Source organism: Heteronotia binoei, chromosome 1 (assembly GCF_032191835.1).
Source record: "Heteronotia binoei isolate CCM8104 ecotype False Entrance Well chromosome 1, APGP_CSIRO_Hbin_v1, whole genome shotgun sequence".
Taxonomy (NCBI): Eukaryota; Metazoa; Chordata; class Lepidosauria; order Squamata; family Gekkonidae; genus Heteronotia; species Heteronotia binoei.
Window position 1 is genome coordinate 81,635,282 of NC_083223.1, and position 18,568 is coordinate 81,653,849.

Below are 18,568 nucleotides of genomic sequence, written 5' to 3' on the forward strand. Positions count from 1 at the left end.
CGTTTGATCCCAATGGAAGCTGGGTTCAGGTAGACGGCTCAAAGTTGACTCAGCCTTCCATCCTTCCAAAGTCAGTAAAATGAGTACCCAGCTTGCTGGGGGGGGAAAGTGTCGATGATTGGGGAAGGCAATGGCAAACCACCCTGTAAAAAAGTCTGCCGTGAAAACATTGTGATGCGACGTCACCCCAGAGTCAGAAACGACTGGTGCTTGCCCAGGGGACTACCTTTTTACTTTATAACTGAGGGCTGCATGAGCAAAAAGCACCTTGTGGTGGCCACAATTTGAATTGCATATTCAAATTGCAGCCCTCTCTCACTGTACCCCATGCTGTTCCCAAACTCTGCTGATCTTCAGGAGTTTTTGTGTGGTGCGGGGGGCTGCAAAAGAGGGGGGGGGGAGAATCTGTTCTTCAAGCAGAGCTCTGCTTGCATCTATCTGGCTGAATCAAGGGAAAATTGATGAATTGCATACTATTCAAATGTTAATGAAATGCAAATGAATTTTACTAAACACCTTATTTAAAGCCAGTTTATGGTGACCTGTTCAGTTTATTGGTTTACTTCCAGTAGTTTTCTGTTAAAATCTACCATTGTCCATGTCTTCTGGCCCAATCACTGCCCTAGTAAAAGTGCATTTAACTTCTTTTTTGTTCTTCAAATTTTTTTATCTGTTCTAGTTTACACAGTTTTGCAGCTCACCCAATCCAGATGGGCATTACTTCCCTAACTTAGTGCCACTTAAGAAAGGTGAATGTTCCTTTTCAGCATTTGCCTCCTTACATAGTCTCTTGTCAGACACCCTTCAAAATACGTAATTTTTATGGCTTGTTTCTGCAAACTGTATTGCTAAACAAACACATCATAGTTTACAGATATCTGATCTCTAAAATGGGTAACTGGTATAGTCTCTGATTCTTTATTTCTCATAGTTTTTTAGCATAAGTGCCTTCCATTTAATTTCAAAAGGCCTGAGATGATGAGTTAGCTGCTATATCTAAAACATTAATTATTATTACCATAAGTTAGAGGAGTATAAATACATAGCTCATTTATACGTAATCCATTTAAATTTAAATTTGGCATGTTCTATTTTTTTAAAAAAATATTTGCATCCCTCCCTACCGGGAATTTGTTTTGCTAATTTTATTTTCTGAACTCAGAATGAACAGTAATATGCAAAGAAAAAGTAAAAACCAGTTCTACACAGATCCTCATGGATTCCCTAGATTTTCCAAAACTCCCCCAAATCCAATATCACATCACATGTCAAAAGCCAGGACCACACATTAAAAAAAAAAATGGCAGGACTGTAGGTGACCATCATGAACCACCCAATCCAAGGAGCCAAATTAAGACACAAACAATAACAGGAAATGAAACAAATTGTTAAAGGTTTTCTATTCCTTGGCTCATTCATCAACCAAAATGAAGAGTGCAACCAAGAAATCAGAAGGAGATTGAAACTAGAAAGGGCAGCCATAAAGATGCTACAAAAGTTACTTAAGGGTAAGAATGTGCTGCTGGCAACTAAAGTAATTCATACTATTCCCCATTACTATGTATGGGTGTGAAAGTTGGACAGTGAATAAAGTTAACAGGAAGAAAGCTGATTCCTTTGAAATGTGATATTGAAGAAGTTTTACAGATACCATGGATGACCACAAAGGAAAATAAGTCTGGCAAGTCTAGGCATAATGAGGAGCTAGGGAACCACTCAGCCTCCAACTTCATCTCAAGGCTTCTCACTCACCTCAGCTGGCTTCCTTTGTCCCAGCCAAAGGCTCCCTTAGACTCTGAGCATGGTTTCTGCCAGTGCCAAGCCTTCTCCAGTGCTGACTTCTGGGCCCGTCACTCAACTTGCCTTTACTGGAAGGGCCCTTCCCTTCATACCTGTCTTACTCCTCCCATTGGGTGACATACCCAAGCACTGTCTTTTAAAGGAAAAAAGAACCAGAGCTACATGGATTCTCAGGTTTTTTTTTTCCAAATTCCCCCAAATCCAGGATCAAATCACATGTCAAAGTCAGGACAATGAACTGAACCTTAAAAAATTTAGATCCATTCTGGTCAAGGAAAGTATGTGGATACCCTTAAGACAGAAGTTAAACACAGACTTCGAAAAAAATGTATATGCTTTTAATAAATTTACAATATTTAACTCATTTTTTCAAGAATCCTTTCTTTGTAATGGTTTGTTATTATATTAACAATGCACAACACCTTGTATAAACTCTGATTTGCAGGAAATTTCATCAACAGCATATCAAATGCCTTCGTTACTCTTTATTTTGAAACATCAACTAGAAAAAGACACTGGAGGTAACACAGCAGTGATTTCCTCTGCATCTGGGATTATCATATGTGGTGTTCTATGTAAAAAAAAAAATCAAACACTAAAGACTTCAATGCTTTAAAGCAGACATGCATATTTGTGGGGAAATGTCAGTCCATAAAATATTAAAGGGGGAAAAAACCCAAAATAATTGTCCGTATACCCAGTTTCCTGACAAAGGCCAAGGGTCTTATTTTGGTGGGTCTGTGTTTATTCCATATTTCTCCTTCAGAAGTTTCAGCTGTTCTTCCTTTTTCTTTGTATCCATTTTTTGGAATGCCTAAAATAAAATAGAAATATAGTGTAAATAAATCAACTCTCAATTCAGACCAATTCTACCAATATTATTTAAATTATCTTTTCTTATTTAACCAATTCCTTATTTAACCAATCAAGATGTATTATGCTTAACTATGTCTCAAGAGAAATGCCTGCATTTAATTCCTCAAAAGTGAACCAGGTCCTTTGGAAAGGGACCAATGCCACACTAAGAAGTTGACTGCAAACAATATTGTACAAGAAATGTCCCATTTCACCACTACTTTAGCTTCTATTTGTTGGGAAAAATATTTATTAAAATAATTATAAATAAAGTAATATAGGACCCAAAGTTCAATGGGGAGAATGCATATGCCAGGGAGGTGTATAAACTGTTATTGACTTGTAAACAGTCACCCTTCTCAATTGTACGTGGCAAGTAATCACCTCCACATAATCAAACTGCTTCAGATTCATAAACTGCAAAGTGTTTCAGGTCAATGTATCAAAAATAACAATCTAGTCGTGCATGAGTATGCAAATATGAAGATCACAGATCTTTCCAACATTCCACCCACCTTAATAGTCCCTTCTGATGACAGGAAAGTTTATTCCTTCAGTTTTCTAACTCTTGTTGACCAGCCTTAGCCTCCCTCTCCCTCCCCCTTTTTTAATGCAGAAGGACACTGCACATGTCTCCAAGGCTTTGGAGAAGACCTTTGCCTGAAATGTACTGACTTGCTCTCCCCGCACAATAAAACACACCTCCATGCTTGTTCTAAACCTCCAGGGAGGCTTGCATATTAATTACATAAGAAAGCCACTGTGAATGTAACACCACTATGTCCTTTGGGGTAGACTACATTATGTCATTGTTCATCACCAAGACTTGTGAACAGGGAGATAAGTTTTATTTCAATTCTGGGTCAAAGTTGGCTGTATCCAAATTTGTTTTGATTTGGCTGCAGTTGAGATCACAAAACGTTACCACTAACAACTTTTAGTACATCCCAAATCAATTCTGGTTTAAACAAGAAATGCTAAGGGCTGAGTACTATATCAGTGGGAAGGCACTGATGGCTGTCAATCTTTCCTGTGGTCCCCTCCCTCCAGCACACCTTTCTGATGATGGAAAAATTTATTCCTGGGGCAATAGTCATGTGACTAGGGCTCTTTCTAGCAGGAGCTCCTCTGCATATTAGGCCACGCCCCCTGATGTAGCGAATCCTCCTGGAGCTTGCAGTGGGCCCTGTACTAAGATCCCTCTAAACTCTTGGAGGATTGGCTACATCAGGGGGCGTGGCCTAAAATGCAGAGGAGCTCCTGCTAGAGAAAGAGCATGTGACTATCTGAATATACAGGTTCCACAAACCAAGGGATAAACTTTCCTACAGTCAGAAAAAACTGCTGGAGAGAGTAAGGATTAATCATCTTTGTGTCCATGGATCTCAGGACCCAACCCACTATATTCCCAATGTAATGCTCATTTACACAGTTGCGCAGGGTAAATTAATGAACCTAGTGTGCTACAATCAAACCTTAGGGCTAAAGGTATAGTCCAGGAGCATCTAATACAGCCACTCTGCTGAAGCTAAGCAGTATGGGGACTGGTTAGAACCACAGTGCAAGACCTCCTAAGTACCCTTTATATGTTGCCTCAAGCTCTACAGAAGAAAATATAAATTTGCTTCCATATTTCTCATAACAACTCCAGCTATAGCACATGGAATTTGTATGGAAAGGAACTCATTCTTAATTCTACATACAGTCCAAAACAAAGGGTAGGGCAAGTCTCCCTTCTTGCCATTGCTCCCCAGCCTTCCAAAATGCCTGGACAAACCCAAAATGTATAATGTTCCTCACAGCTACTGATTTTATTGTGCCTGTGATTCATTCTATTGAGACCAGCAGGCATGCCAATCACAGAGCTGTTCAAACCCTGTCCTCAGTCATTTGAATCAGGCAGAAAGCAAGGGAGATTCCATGTTATCTTGAATTATTCCAGTACTGTTCTCACAATGCCTTTGTCCAAATGAAATTAAAAGTTCATTTTACATGGTACCAACTGCTAAATTATTTAAGAAAAAGTTCATATACTTGCCCTATTTGCATTATAGTACAAGACCACAAGGTATCTGTTGCACACGTTGAATCCTGACAGATGATCACAAGCATTTTTTGCATCAAAGATATCTTCATAAACAACATAAGCTGTTCCTCTAGTCTCAGGAGTATTTCCTCTGTAGAGTAAGCACAGTTTTAACAACATTAGGGCCCCAATTGCATGTGCCTAAAATTGGCTGCACATATAGAATCTACCGTGCATCTGCTTTGAACACACAGAAAAGGATTCTTAGCAAACTCTATCAATCAAGAAACAAACATCAAGTAAAGCCTACTGATGAAGTGAACAACTGTACTAAGATAACCAACCACGTTTTTTCAGCCTGTTGCCAATGTGACTTACAAGGGCTCAAGATCCTCAAAAAGCAGGACAACGAAAACAGGATCAACTGCAGGGTTCCATATGCCCTTACAGAGCAAGTATCACAAATGCTGTTAACTTCATTCATTGCATAAACATATATTAAAGGACACTCTGAGTCTGGCATGGTACTCCCAGAAAGCACGGTTGTTTCTGCTGGCTAACAACTGAAAAGGTACAATCTTTCTTTAAACTAGAACCTGATAAAACAGAACAAACTTCTATTGTTATATGATATACATAACGACTTTGACTCAGTTCTTAATTATTTATCCTGGCGTTCTGTTGCTCTGTAATGTCATTTTAAATGGTCAAATCCTTCCTTGATCATTTCACCCTCAAATCTGCTATTATTCCAAGAATCCTCCAAATTTTGTTTTATAGGAAATACTTCTAGAGCAATTTTATAGCATCAATTTCATTATAGTATTTTCCTATGTTGTGGATCTAGTAACTCGTACAAATGAATCTGTGCAATCCCAGTCTCTTCATTCTGAACTTATATTCTAAGGTTTGCATGGCTTATGGTATATATTGGTCTTCTGCAATTCTGTACCTTCCCTGATTACAAACTTTGTTTTAGCTGGACCTTTGTGCTGTTTTACACATAAAGCTGAAATAATGTCCTGCAAGTCAACCAGAAAGTTGTTTGTCTTAAATACATTGCTTAAAAAATTATATTATTAACCCTCACTTTTGGAACATTTCATAGACTTACACTCTGATTTGTCGAATGGGTCCATATTTTCCAAAAATATCATACATTTCTTCAGCTGTGATTTTATATGGCAGATTTCTGATATACAAAATTCTGTTGACTTCAGGGGGCAGACGAATCTAGATTTGGTTAAACGTATAAAATTAGCAACAGAAACTTAGATTTCCAGAAGATAAGCATTACACTTTAAACTTTCTGTGTCACCCATACTGTTGATCAAAGCTTCCTTATTCTTTGCAGTTATACAGTGTCACACTCCAAGGCCTTAATACAGCTGTTTAGGGAAAAAACAGGATAATTTGGGCTGCTTATAATGGACTTTGCTGTAAGTTTTAAAATGGTATCTCCCCATTTCATTTAACTTGCAATTGTATTGACATTTAGGCTCCCTGATTTCAGTGAGCCTATTTACATACAATTAAGCTGTGAAATCTGAACTGCATCCAAAAAAGGCAAGTGATCAGTCCAAAGGAATGCTAAGATATACAAAATTTTGAATAAAGCAATGGAAGAAAATGTAGTCAGGGCTAGGACTGGTAGACCACCCCCCAAAAAGAGAGAAGAGAGACTAAAATGGCAGGAAAAGTTACTGAAAAGAGACTAAAAGAGACCAAGTCACCAAGTATGCCATATGGTTCAAATGTTTGATGCTCACGTTTTTGCACTAAAAAATCTGATAAATAAAATATATGTATTTTTCATTAATTCCCAACCAAAAAAAGGCCAGTGTTGGTACCTAGGTTTTGTTGTGCCAAGTGCATAGAGGACAGTCACTCCAGGACGATTATTCTCAGAGGATTCTAATCGCAGGATGACCCTCAGTCATGACAAAGGAGGGGGGGGGGAGATTACTCCTGACCTTCGTCCCCCTCTTCTCTGTCTCCCACTTTCTCTCGTTTGACCCTCCTGGTCTCTGCATGCGGAATCAAGCGGGTGCACCCTCCCCAGCTCTCCCTTGACGTCCCTCTTAAATAATCAATTCCTAGGCTTCCCCACCCCTCACCCACGAAATGCTGAAAACTTGCTCCGGGTATGTTTCCACCTTTCTGGAAGGTGGATCTCTACAGGACATCAAGGTCACATCTCTGTCTCTGTGAGGCTTGATCTCTCTTCCTCTTCTATTCATCTTCTTTTAGGCTTTGGAGCATCTCCAGATTTCAAAGCTCTGCCAGTCCATCCCTCTTTGGTGAATATTTCCTGGAATTCTTGTCTGCTATATCCCTCCTTGTTTTCCACAACCCTATCTCCCCAGCTCTCCTCCAGTGTGATAGTGGCCTCCTTGCTTGGAGATGGGAGGTAACTCCTGTCTTCCCCGGGGACCAGAGTCTCCGAACTCAGACAGCTAGTTGAGACCAGAAACAAATATGTAAGTATACACATTTTGTGTAACTACAAAATGATAAAGAATATATTTTTTCTTTCAGAACTTGAGTGGGATGTAAATTTACTTCAACAGTCACACTAAAAAAACTGAAAAAGTTCTTTAGCTTGGCATCAAATGGATTATCATCATTTATGATATTATCTACTAGTGGTTTTCTTCCCACTTAACTTTTTCAGTTTGTTAATCAAGCTATTTTTAACTTCAAAACTTCCCAAAAATATGTAGTGTATCATACAGTAGAATATATTATATATGCATATATATTCATGCACAGTATATCACTTGGTGTTTAAGGCTAAGTCTCATTTGTTTCTGGTCCTGGATGGGGTATAGCTTGTTCATTTATTACTGAATAAAACAAAAAACTACACTAAAAAGCATGATTAGGATTGTTGTTGTTGTTAAATAGAATGCTAATTCAAATAAAAAATAAATCAAGAATTTTGGGGGGTTTTACCAAAGAAAGCAGTGGTCAAACTATTTTTTCTTTTCTGTAGTTTTTTTGAAAAGTTTCTACTTCTTTAAGTTTTTGCCACTCAGTTCCATGCATAGCAACATAGCCTTCCAACATACCCTGTGCAATACTAACTTCCTGCAAATTTCCGTTTTGTATTGCTCTCTTCAATCGTTCACTGGCTTCTTTGAACAGATGATCAGATGCTTCAGAAGTTGCCTCATGGTTCTTTTTTATCAGTGATCTTACTTTCTATCTTAGCAATTTTTTTCCTAGACTCTTCTGCTTGTTTAACCTTTTCTTCCATCTCTTTAGCTCTTTTTTTTCTTCCTCCTCTTTCAATCTTTTTTGTTCCTCTGAGTACATTATGTATTGCTTATGTGCAATAAGTTTTGATGTCATGGGAACCAGTTCAGGTTTATTTCTGTAGATTTTCAATATATCTTTGATCAACAAAACTGCATTCAATGTTTGTTCACAAATGGAAGCCTTGTCCTCAGTCAAGGCCCATCTTGACACAGAAAAACGCCTCTCGTCTGTATTTCCATGTGATAGAGACAATGCAGTCTTGATAGCTTTCACCAACTGTTGATGTTTCCCCCCCGCTTAGTTTTCTTAAAAAAATTTTTAAAATTAGTTTTCTTTAAAGTTTTATCCCCAAAATGATCAATTCTTCCTTCAAAAACCTGAGTTGTTTCTCTCCATCTGCAACATTTTCCATTCATCAATGAGAACATCTTCTTTTGTATCAACAGGGGGTTCTCTGGCAACTGAAACTGCACCTTGACAGCTTTTTCGGGTTTTCACAAGGGTTTAAACATCTTAGAACTTTCAGCAAACCACAACCTTTAATTGCCTTTTCAATTAAGTGTTTGCCTCCAGCAACACAATGCTCTTTAACATTTTTTTATAAACACCCAGAAATCTTTTTCTGGAAGATGTGAAAGTTCCTTTTTAACTTCCCATGAAACTACATCTCTCAGGGGTAACATGTTTTTCAAATCAAATAACTGATTGACATCATAGTTATCTTCAGAAACCAACTTGCAATCACATCTAGCCAGTTTCCCTAACAGTTCTTCTACATGAGGGTACAGGATGTGAATTAAAGGTTCATCTTATTGAAATCTTTCAGTGAATCTAATAAGTTCTGCAGAAGATATAGTGAAGTATAATTCTGCTCTGATAGTTGAGTAACATAAAAGGTTGGTGATTATTCTGTATGAACTAGACTGTAACACAGCCTGATTCCTTGTTGTTGGAACGAATTTAAGAAAGTAATGATTTACTCCTTCCTACTGTTTGAGCAGTCTTGGCAGCAGAGTGAAATGTAAGCCACCTAAAAGGAAAATGTTTGAGGAATTTCTTTTGAGGTAATTTGAGATCTTGTATTCCTCTACCCTCACTGGCCACCCTCAAAGTAGTGGTAAACAGCAATAGCTAATTCAGATGCATTTTCACAAAAAGTCTACAAGACTTTCAGATATGAGTTGTGAACGATGTGAAGGGGGCAGGTCCCAATAGCAACTAATCCACATGACCTCATTTCAATCACATTTTCATTGAAAAGTCTGTAAACTTTCTTATTCACATTAGGTCCATCTGAACCAATCAGCAGCAGCTTGTGAATAGGCAGGTTTGCACTACTGATGGCAGTGTGATTTTTTTCATGACAAGTTTGTGCATCAGCTTTCTCGATGAAGAATGTCTGCAAACTACTTCACCTCTACCCTCTAACCAATATTTCACCGATATCTGGAGCTCCTTTTTGTCTTCAACATTGGTTGTTTCATTAAAACAGGCTGAATAAAAGGAGGTTCCCACATCATCTGAGATCATATGCTGAAAATATGGTCCCAGTGCATCAGTTATTAAATATTGCATCTTTTTAGGGCTTAAAGAAAAATCAGTTGGAACACCCCCTGGAAACACTGCATTGAATGTTTCCTTTATGCCACCAGAAGAAGATGCAACACACCGACTTCATAACCGCATTCTTTGCCGCATTCTTCAAACTATGGAGTTTAATAACAGGTGCTGAAGAACTATGGCTTGATCTGGGATATTCATTCTGGATTGTTTCAGAAGAATCACCAGGATTAACTGTCAAGCATCGATATTTTCCAATAATAAGTCTTTTGTTGTTGAATCAAAAGTTGCTTTATTTAAGAAACTCAGAGGCTTTGCCAAGTACACAAGCCTTGGAAGTAATGACATACAGAGTTACACAGTTGCTATATAGGATAACTTCAAAGGGTACCATACAGATTGAGTCACAGGTTCAAAGGTTACTACATACTATCTCTTTTATTACTAAGGAATTTAGGTTATTAAAAACATCTCTCTTTCTCACACTTCTTTCGGGTCAGATAAGAATGTCTGTGTGAACCTGGGGGAGAGGCGGCATGAGAGTAGTAACAGCCAGGCTGTAGCGTAAACATCCTTGGGCCAGATGGATTTATTACTTGCCCAAAGGTCGTAAAGGAAGGGGGAGAAGTAAACGAGGATTGACCTGTTCCCTATCGAAGGAACCATTATGTTACAGAAATATGCATGCTTGACATACTGCCCCCCTAAGCCCCTCTCCAGGGTTTTGTAGGGTGTTTAGCATAGAATTGTTTAATCAGCTCTGGTACTCTTACATTTGAGCTAACTACCCATTCATCGTGGGTTACAGAAAAATGTTTTCATCTAATTAGAAAATGCAATACACCCCGTTTCAGCTTAGCATCTAAAATCTCTTTTACTTCATGGTGATTCTGTTCCCCCACCAAAATAGGCTCTGGAGCTTGGGGTCGGGGGTGCCAAGACGTGGCTCGAGGATCCCTCCGGAGTAAACTGCAATGAAAGATGGGATGTATCTTACTAAACAATTTAGGTAATTCAAGTTCTACAGTCACTTCATTGATTACACGTTTAATACGGAACGGTCCCAAGAACTTGTAGGCCAGTTTTTTAGAAGGTAGCGGTAAAGGCAAGTTTTTGGTAGACAGGAACACTATCTCCCACCTTAAAATCCCAAGTGGGCGAATGATGCTTATAACGTTTTTTGTAAGTCTCTTTGGCTAATTCCAATTTTTCCTGGATATTACTCCAAGCCTTTCCCAGCTTTCCCCACCATTGTTAAAAGTTGAGGGTACTTCTGGTACCACTCCCCCGGTAGTTGTGGGAAGGGTTTTCCTTCGTACCCATTCACTACCAAGAATGGGGATGATTTGGTGGAGCTATGTATGCTGTTATTGTATCCATAGTCGAAAATGGGCGTAGGTCTACCCAATTGCTGATAGTTTACAAAGCACCTCAATACTGCTCCAATAGGGCGTTCACCCTTTCCGTCTGCCCGTCAGTCTGGGGGTGATACACCGAACTTAGTCCCAGATCAATTCCAGTTAATTTGCAAAACTCCCGCCAGAAGTTGGCAACGAACTGTACGCCTTGGTCACTAATTCACCACGTGTAGAAAAAACAACTGAGCCAGTTTTTCAGCCATGGGTATTTGCGAGCAAGGAATGAAGTGGGCTTGTTTAGAGAAGGTGTCCACTACTACAAGAATTACAGTCTTCCCTTGCGAAGGGGGAAGCTCGACAATAAAATCCATTGAGACTCCTCCCACGGCCTGGTTGCTGTTTCCAAAGGCTGTAACATCCCTGGGGGGTTCCCCCCCCTCTTCTCTTAGCCATTAGACATATTGGGCACAATTGAACATAGTCAGAAATGTCTTTTTCATAAACGGCCACCAAAATTGCCTATTTACTAAATGAAGGGTTTTCACATAACCAAAGTGACCCAACAATTTGCTGTCGTGACAAAATTGGAGTACTTCTTTTCGGAGGCTCTCTTGCACATAAAGTTTACTGTCTTTGTATCAGAAGTCCCCTTCACCTTTCTTTACTCCCTCAGGTATAGCATCTCCTTCCTTTTCTACCTCAACAATCAACCTCTCTCCCTCCCATTTTTCCTCTAATTTGTCTCTTTTAGCTTGTGAGCGTGTGGTTACTTCCCCACCCAGTTGACTGGGGGGAATGAGCAAATCGATCACCTCCTCCTTTTGACTATTATGCTGAGGGAGGCAAGACAGGGCATCAGCCAGAAAGTTCTTAGATCCCGGGATGTGCTTTAACTTGAAATCAAACTTGGCAAAGAATCCCACCCACTGAATCTGTTTTTCAGTCAATTTCCTACGCCCAGTGAGGGCTTCTAGGTTCTTGTGGTCAGTCCATATTTCGAAGGGGACCCTCGCCCCTTCCAACCAAGACCTTCAAGTCTTTAGGGCGAAAGTAACCACAAACGCCTCCTTGTCCCAAACAGACCAATTCCTCTGCTCTTGGGATAATTTCTTTGAGATGTAGGTGCATGGTTTTAGGGCCCCTCCCTCGTCTGGTTGCATAAGAATTGCCCCCACAGCGACATCACTGGCATCACATTGAACTACAAAGGGTTTTAATTCATTGGGGTGAATTAATATGGGTTCACTAGTAAACAATCTTTTAAGTTTGTTGAATACGTTTTGGCAATCTGTTGTCCAATTTAACTTGGCTCCTGGCTGCTTAGCCTTGGGACCTTTCCCTTTTGTCTTGAGAAGGTCCGTTAAAGGGAGCATAGTGTGGGCGAACCCATGTATAAAATTATGATAAAAATTTGCGAACCCGATGAATGATTGGCGTTGTCTACATGTCCTTGGGGGTTCCCAATCTAGAACGGCTTGTACCTTTGCAAAGTCCATTGCTAATCCCCTCCCAGATACTCGGTAACCTAGATAGTCCAATTCCGTTTGGTGGAACTCACACTTGGATAATTTCACATACAATTGATTTTTGTAGAGGGTCGTTAACACTTCCCTCAATAACTTCATGTGGGAGGAGAGGTCATTTGAATAAATAATTATATTGTCCAGGTATACCACTACCCCTCAGTACAAGTGCTTTCGTAACACCTCATTGATAAAAGTTAATGAAAACTCCTGGGGCCCCCTGTAGGCCGAATGGCATGACTAAATATTCAAATTGTCCCATCGGCATGTTAAATGCCGTTTTCCATTCATTCCCCTCCTTTATGCGCACCCGGAAGTAGGGATCTCTCAGATTCAGTTTGGTGAAAATCTTTCCCTCCGACATGGTGCTTAATAGATCCTTTATTAAGGGAAGTGGGTACGCATTTGATGTTGAAACCGCATTGATCCCCCTAAAATCCGTACAGTCTAAGTCTTTCTTCTTTCTAAAAAGTCTTTCTTCTTTCTAAAAATTATGGGGGCGGTTTGGGGGGCCGTGGCCGGTCTTATGAATCCCCGCTTTAAGTTCTTGTCTAGGAACTTGCGCAATTCAGCTTTTTCCGCCCACCCCATGGAGTATAGTTTAGCTCGTGGAAGGCTCTGCCCTGGAATCAATTCTATTGCACAGTCAGTATCTCGGTGGGGGCGAGCACATTAGCTTCCTCTTAACTGAACACTTGTTTTAAGTCTCTATATTCATGGGGGATTGATTTCACCTCTTCTATGGTGAGGCATAACTTTTCATTTAAAGGTGGTGGTTCTGGTCCCCACTCCACGTTCCATTGGTGGGGCTTACACCTTCCATCTCTAAAATCTATAATTTGATCTCCCCATTTGATACTGGGTTCACATTTTGCCAACCATCCCACTCCCAAAACAATGTCAAATGATGAAGGCGAGGTCACCATAAAAATCTCTGTATCTCAGTGGTCTTCTACTTCCATTGGCACCCCTTGGGTCTGCTCTGTACATGGCTCCCCTCTCATTACAGTCCCATCCATCTGCTTAAAATTGTATGGGGTGCAGTAGCAGACTCGTAGGGAGTCCAAGAGCTTCTACTAGTTTAGGTGTGATTATGTCTCTGGTGCACCCAGAATCTAGTAGTGCTTGGGCCTGTATGAATCGCTTTAGATTGAGGTTCAAAAAAGTCAATGGGATGAAAAACAAAGTCCCAGTAATTCTCATCCTCAACGGCGCCGTTAGTTCCACAACCTGCTGCTCGGCACCTCTCAGTGCAGGTCGCTCTCGTTTTCTGCCGGTTCGCCTTCCCAGAACCACCACCTTTAAATGAAAAGTTATGCCTCACCATAGAAGAGGTGAAATCAATCCAACTCATCTATCACGATAATCTCCTCCTCCTGGGGAGCTGCCAACGCAGCGCTGCCTTTCACTGACTCCTTCGCTCGTCCTTCTGCCTTTGGGTGCGCTGGTCTTCGGGGTAAGAGGGGGCCTCGAGGCCACTCTGGGCAGTTGGCCACCATGTGGTTAGGGTCGCCGCACCGAAAGTAACGTCGAGGGATTGCCATTTTGGCAGTTCCCCCTGCTTGGTTGGCTTTCCGCCCATCTGGTTTTGCCCTCAGCCGAGATTCACGTCCCCCCTTACTCCCTTGCTGCTCTTGATGCTGGAGAGCCACTCTCTTCATGTTAGTCTCTACCTCACCAGCCAGCTGCACCCATCCTACCAGCATGGTAGGACGAGCCTGTTGTAGGGCTCAATCCAGAACACTCGCGTTCAGGCCTCTCTGGAACTGTTTGATCTTCATCTGCTCACTCCACCCTTGGATTTTAGCCGCATTGGCCCGGAACTCGGCCGCATATTCTCTCACCGCTTTGGATTCTTGCTGCATGTCTCTGAGGGTGGTTAAGGCTCCAGTTTCTTGTAACGGATCCTCATACTGAGTTAGTAGGGCACATAAAAATGCTGCCACAGTGTCTAGTTCGGGGCTCCGGGTTTCGTGCAGACTCACGTACCACCTCTTGGCCGCCCCTTTTAACTTCGATCCTAAGTAATCCACTCTGCTAAATTCATTGGGGAAAGTGTGCCCCCAGTATAACATAAAGCTATTGGCTTGTATTGAAAAATACTCTACCTCTTCGGGATCCCCGTCGAAGGTAGCATTCAGTTCCCAACCTTTCCCATAGTCTCGTGATGGCAGTAACAACGGCTGAGATTGCAGCGGCAACTGCAGCTGTAGGGGGGGGGGTTGTGGTGGTTACCCCCCTCTGGGTGACGGCGGTTGTAGCGCCCGATCCAGTTGCTTTCTCACTTCTTGGGCCGTGAGTGCATTATTGGCTCGCATTTCTTCTCTTATGCCCTTGGCCATCTCTACTTTCATCGTGTGGAGAAAGTCCCAGGGGTCAGGATTTTGCTTTTCCTCCTTGACTGGGCCTGGGTCGGGGCATTGTTCCTCTCGCTCCTCTCGACCATCCCCGCCACTTGCCTCTGAGGTGTCCTGGTCACTGTCATACATAACATATGACATATGAAGCTGCCTTATACTGAATCAGACCCTTGGTCCATCAAAGTCAGTATTGTCTTCTCAGACTGGCAGCGCCTCTCCAGGGTCTCAAGCTGAGGTTTTTCACACCTATTTGCCTGGACCCTTTTTTGGAGATGCCAGGGATTGAACCTGGGACCTTCTGCTTCCCAAGCAGATGCTCTACCACTGAGCCACCGTCCCTCCCCTAAAGGTGGAGGGTAGCGCCAGGATCGCTTCTCTCCAAGCCGGTGCTTCATCCATTAGGCTGGTAGACCTTCTGGGATCCCAAACTTTTGGGGTTATAAAGAGTCGCTGTATGTGCAACGGAGACCCTCGCCCTGCCGCTCTCCAAGCGTTGAGTATGTGCCACGGAGTTTGTAGTTGGGCAGCGTCGGGTCCTTGATCCTCACCGAGTGGGGTTTTGGGGGCTTCTCTGTTATCTGGTGCTCTGTCTGCCATGAGGTTAGAAAGTTTCCTGTTTGGATACGTCCCCAAGTAAGATTACCTCCAAAATGTCAAGCATCAATATTTCCCAATAATCAGTCTTTTGTTGTTGAATCAAAAGTTGATTTAAGAAACTCAGAGGCTTTGCCAAGGACACAAGCCTTGGAAGTAATGACATACATAGAGTTACACAGTTGCTATATAGGATAGCTTCAAAGGGTACCATACAGCTTGAATCGTGGGTTCAAAGGTTACTACATACTATCTCTTTTATTATTAAGGAATTTAGGTTATTAAAAACATCTCCCTTTCTCGCACTTCTTTCAGCTCAGATAATGCCTGTGTGAACCTGGGGGAGAGGCAGCATGAGAGTAGTAACAGCCAGGCTGTAGCGTAAACATCCTTGGGCCAGATGGATTTAAAGGTCGTAAAGGAAGGGGGAGCAGTAAACAAGGGTTGACCTGTTTCCTATCGAAGGAACCATTATGTTACAGAAGTATGCATGCTTGACATTAACTGCAACTAAAACCGTCTGAAGAATAGCACATCCCACAATCCTGTTCCACAATTTTGATTTCTTGAGCATTTGAAGGCACAAAAAAAGAGAAAAGAGACTTCTTCTGAAAAAGAGAGACTTTAAGAGACTAACCCAGAAAAAAGTGACTAAAAGCTAAAAAATAGACCCACTCCTAGGCCTGTGTAGTTTTATATCAAAAACAATGGAACAGAGACTGCAAACAGGACTTTACAGCTGCTAACTGGGAGAACATATGGATCTCTCCAAGCTTAACTTCTAAAGTTCTCAACATAAGTCTTCAAGCGATTAAGACTATGATGAGATACCTCTCACTGGCTACTTATATAAAAACTATGACCCTTTATGAAAGAAAAAATGTGGCATGGAAACATTTCTTTATTGCTGGTGGAATTGTAAACTCATAACATCCTTTTGGTAATACATACATTTATTACAGTTTACAGGATCACTTTATTACCTGAAAACATACCACTGAATAGAGGGATAGATCCTAAACGAAATAAACAGTAGGCTGAGTTAATCTCGATTCTAATTTCAACAACTAGACTAACATTAGCAGCAAAATGGTTAGACAATTCTCTTCCTACTATAAAGCAATGGTATGATAGATTATGGGACCAATTCACTGCATGTAAATTGACACATAATATATCAAATTCCCCTACAGATCAATATGAAACTAAAGTAGTAGCAATATGGTATAACTTTTGTGGCAGAAAATGACATCCCAAATAATCCATATTAAAAGCCATTGATATACTTTTAGTTTGAATAATGGATAACAAATATTAAATATTAATGTACCTGTGGTTAACTAGTAATATGGATTCTGTAAATGAACATATAAACACGTATATACAATCTGTATGGTTTGAAAATTAAATTTTAAAAGAAGAGGATAAAATTTAAAGAGCCACCTGGCTGGCATTTGTGTCAAATCCATTGTCCTACCATTCTTATCTCCACAGTCCATTTCTGCAAGTATTTTTCTCTGAGCCAGGTTCTGATAACAGATGACTACAACTTGGGGAGAATTCTAAAGGAAAGCAAACAGGGGAGACACTTTGCCCACCAACATACTCAGTAGATGACCCTGTTCTATTTTCAGCCCTGTAGGCATATTGTGAGGATAAAATGCAGACAAAATAATCATGTACATTGTTGCCCAGAGCTTCTTAGAAAACCAGTGAGATAAAAACCCAACCATTGTATTGCTTTTTAAAAAAGCACACATACATATAGTGGCACACTCTGGTTAGCACAGTTCCTTGTAACAAATTTCTTTGCTTCATTTATACCCAACTTTTCTCCCCAATATAACAGCCCCGTGGTGCAGAGTGTTAAAGCTGCAGTACTGCAGTCCTAAGCTCTGCTCACGAGCTGAGTTCGATCCCTGGCGGAAGCTGGGTTTTCAGGTAGCCAGCTAGAGGTTGACTCAGCCTTCCATCCTTCCGAGGCCAGTAAAATGAGTAGTACCCACCTTGCTGGGGGAAAAGTGCAATGACTGGGGAAGGCAATGGCAAACCACCCCGAAAAAAGTCTGCCGTGAAAACGTTGTGAAAGCAACGTCACCCAGAGTCGCAAACGATTGGTGCTTGCACAGGGGACCTTTCCTTTCCCTTTTTTTCTCCCCAAAGGGTTCCAAAGCGGCTATCCGCACAACCCTATGAGGTAGGTTAGCTTGGGAACACGTGACTGGCCCAAGGTTATCTCGCAAGCCTCCATGGCAGAGTACGATCAAATTAAAAGCCCAACTCAGTTGCCAGCTACATTTGGGCTCAACGCCTCCCCTGACGCTTATATAGATGTACAGGTGGCAATTCTATTCCGTGTCACCGGCTGGACACACACAACGAGCCTCCGGGGCCCACCAGCGCCATCAACCCCGCCCCCATCAGATCAATTTCCTCCCCTCCGTAATAACGCTGCCTTCCAGGACCCTGAGACATTAAGGAAAGAGAAAGAGGGAACAGGAGCCTATACAAAATGGCTGTCTGGACCCAGGGCGGCGGCACACACTTACATTCGCGCGTTTCGCCGCTTGCATCGCCATGGCAACGGTCTAGGCAGAATCCTCGCTTCGATCTCCGGGAAACAAAAGATACCACCGTGAAGGCTGCGACAACCGACCAAAAGACAACCAACTTCTACTGCGCGAGCGCCTTTTACGTCACCGGAAGAGAAAGATTTACCACCTTCCGCTCCTTCGTTGGGACCATAGAGATAAATGAAGAGGCATTTCACAAACCGCTCTTAAGGTTCTCCAGTAGAATCCCTCAAATGAGTGGCAAGAGAAGGTAGAAACATACAGGAGAATATGAAATGCCCTCTCTTCCTTAAAGGGCAGAACTAGTTGCTCTCTTCTGAAATAACCATCCCCCATCCAACTAATACATTTTTGCCTCGTCTTCCAATAATGCTGGTCAGGTTTTAAGGGCAGGGCAGGCAGACACAATGAAGCTTTGCTGCCATGTTCTGAGTCAGACCACCGCTCTACAGGGTCAGCAGAGTCTATTCTGGCTGCTGTTAGTTCTCTGGGAGTTCGGATGGGGTCTTTTCACATCCCGTACTACCGAAACCTTTTAACTGGAGGTGCCTGGGATTGAATCCGGGAGTTTCATGCATGCACCAGTGAAGAAATGCAGAAAGGGGAGGGACTGTGGCTCAGTGGTAGAGCATCTGCTTGGTAAACAGAAGGCCCCAGG

The 18,568-nt window shown here is 41.6% G+C and overlaps 1 protein-coding gene across 1 annotated transcript; it reads right to left on the reverse strand.

Annotated features, from left to right (window-relative positions):
- Positions 1–2,116: 2,116 nt before the first annotated feature.
- Positions 2,117–18,434, reverse strand: LOC132570321 (splicing factor 3B subunit 6). The gene is made up of 4 exons (XM_060236861.1): positions 17,887–18,434; positions 5,796–5,914; positions 4,694–4,832; positions 2,117–2,614 (listed from the first exon to the last, which is right to left on the reverse strand). The coding sequence occupies exons 1-4, from the start codon at positions 17,914–17,916 to the stop codon at positions 2,525–2,527; spliced, it is 378 nt and encodes a 125-aa protein (XP_060092844.1). The 5' UTR covers positions 17,917–18,434; the 3' UTR covers positions 2,117–2,524.
- Positions 18,435–18,568: the final 134 nt, after the last annotated feature.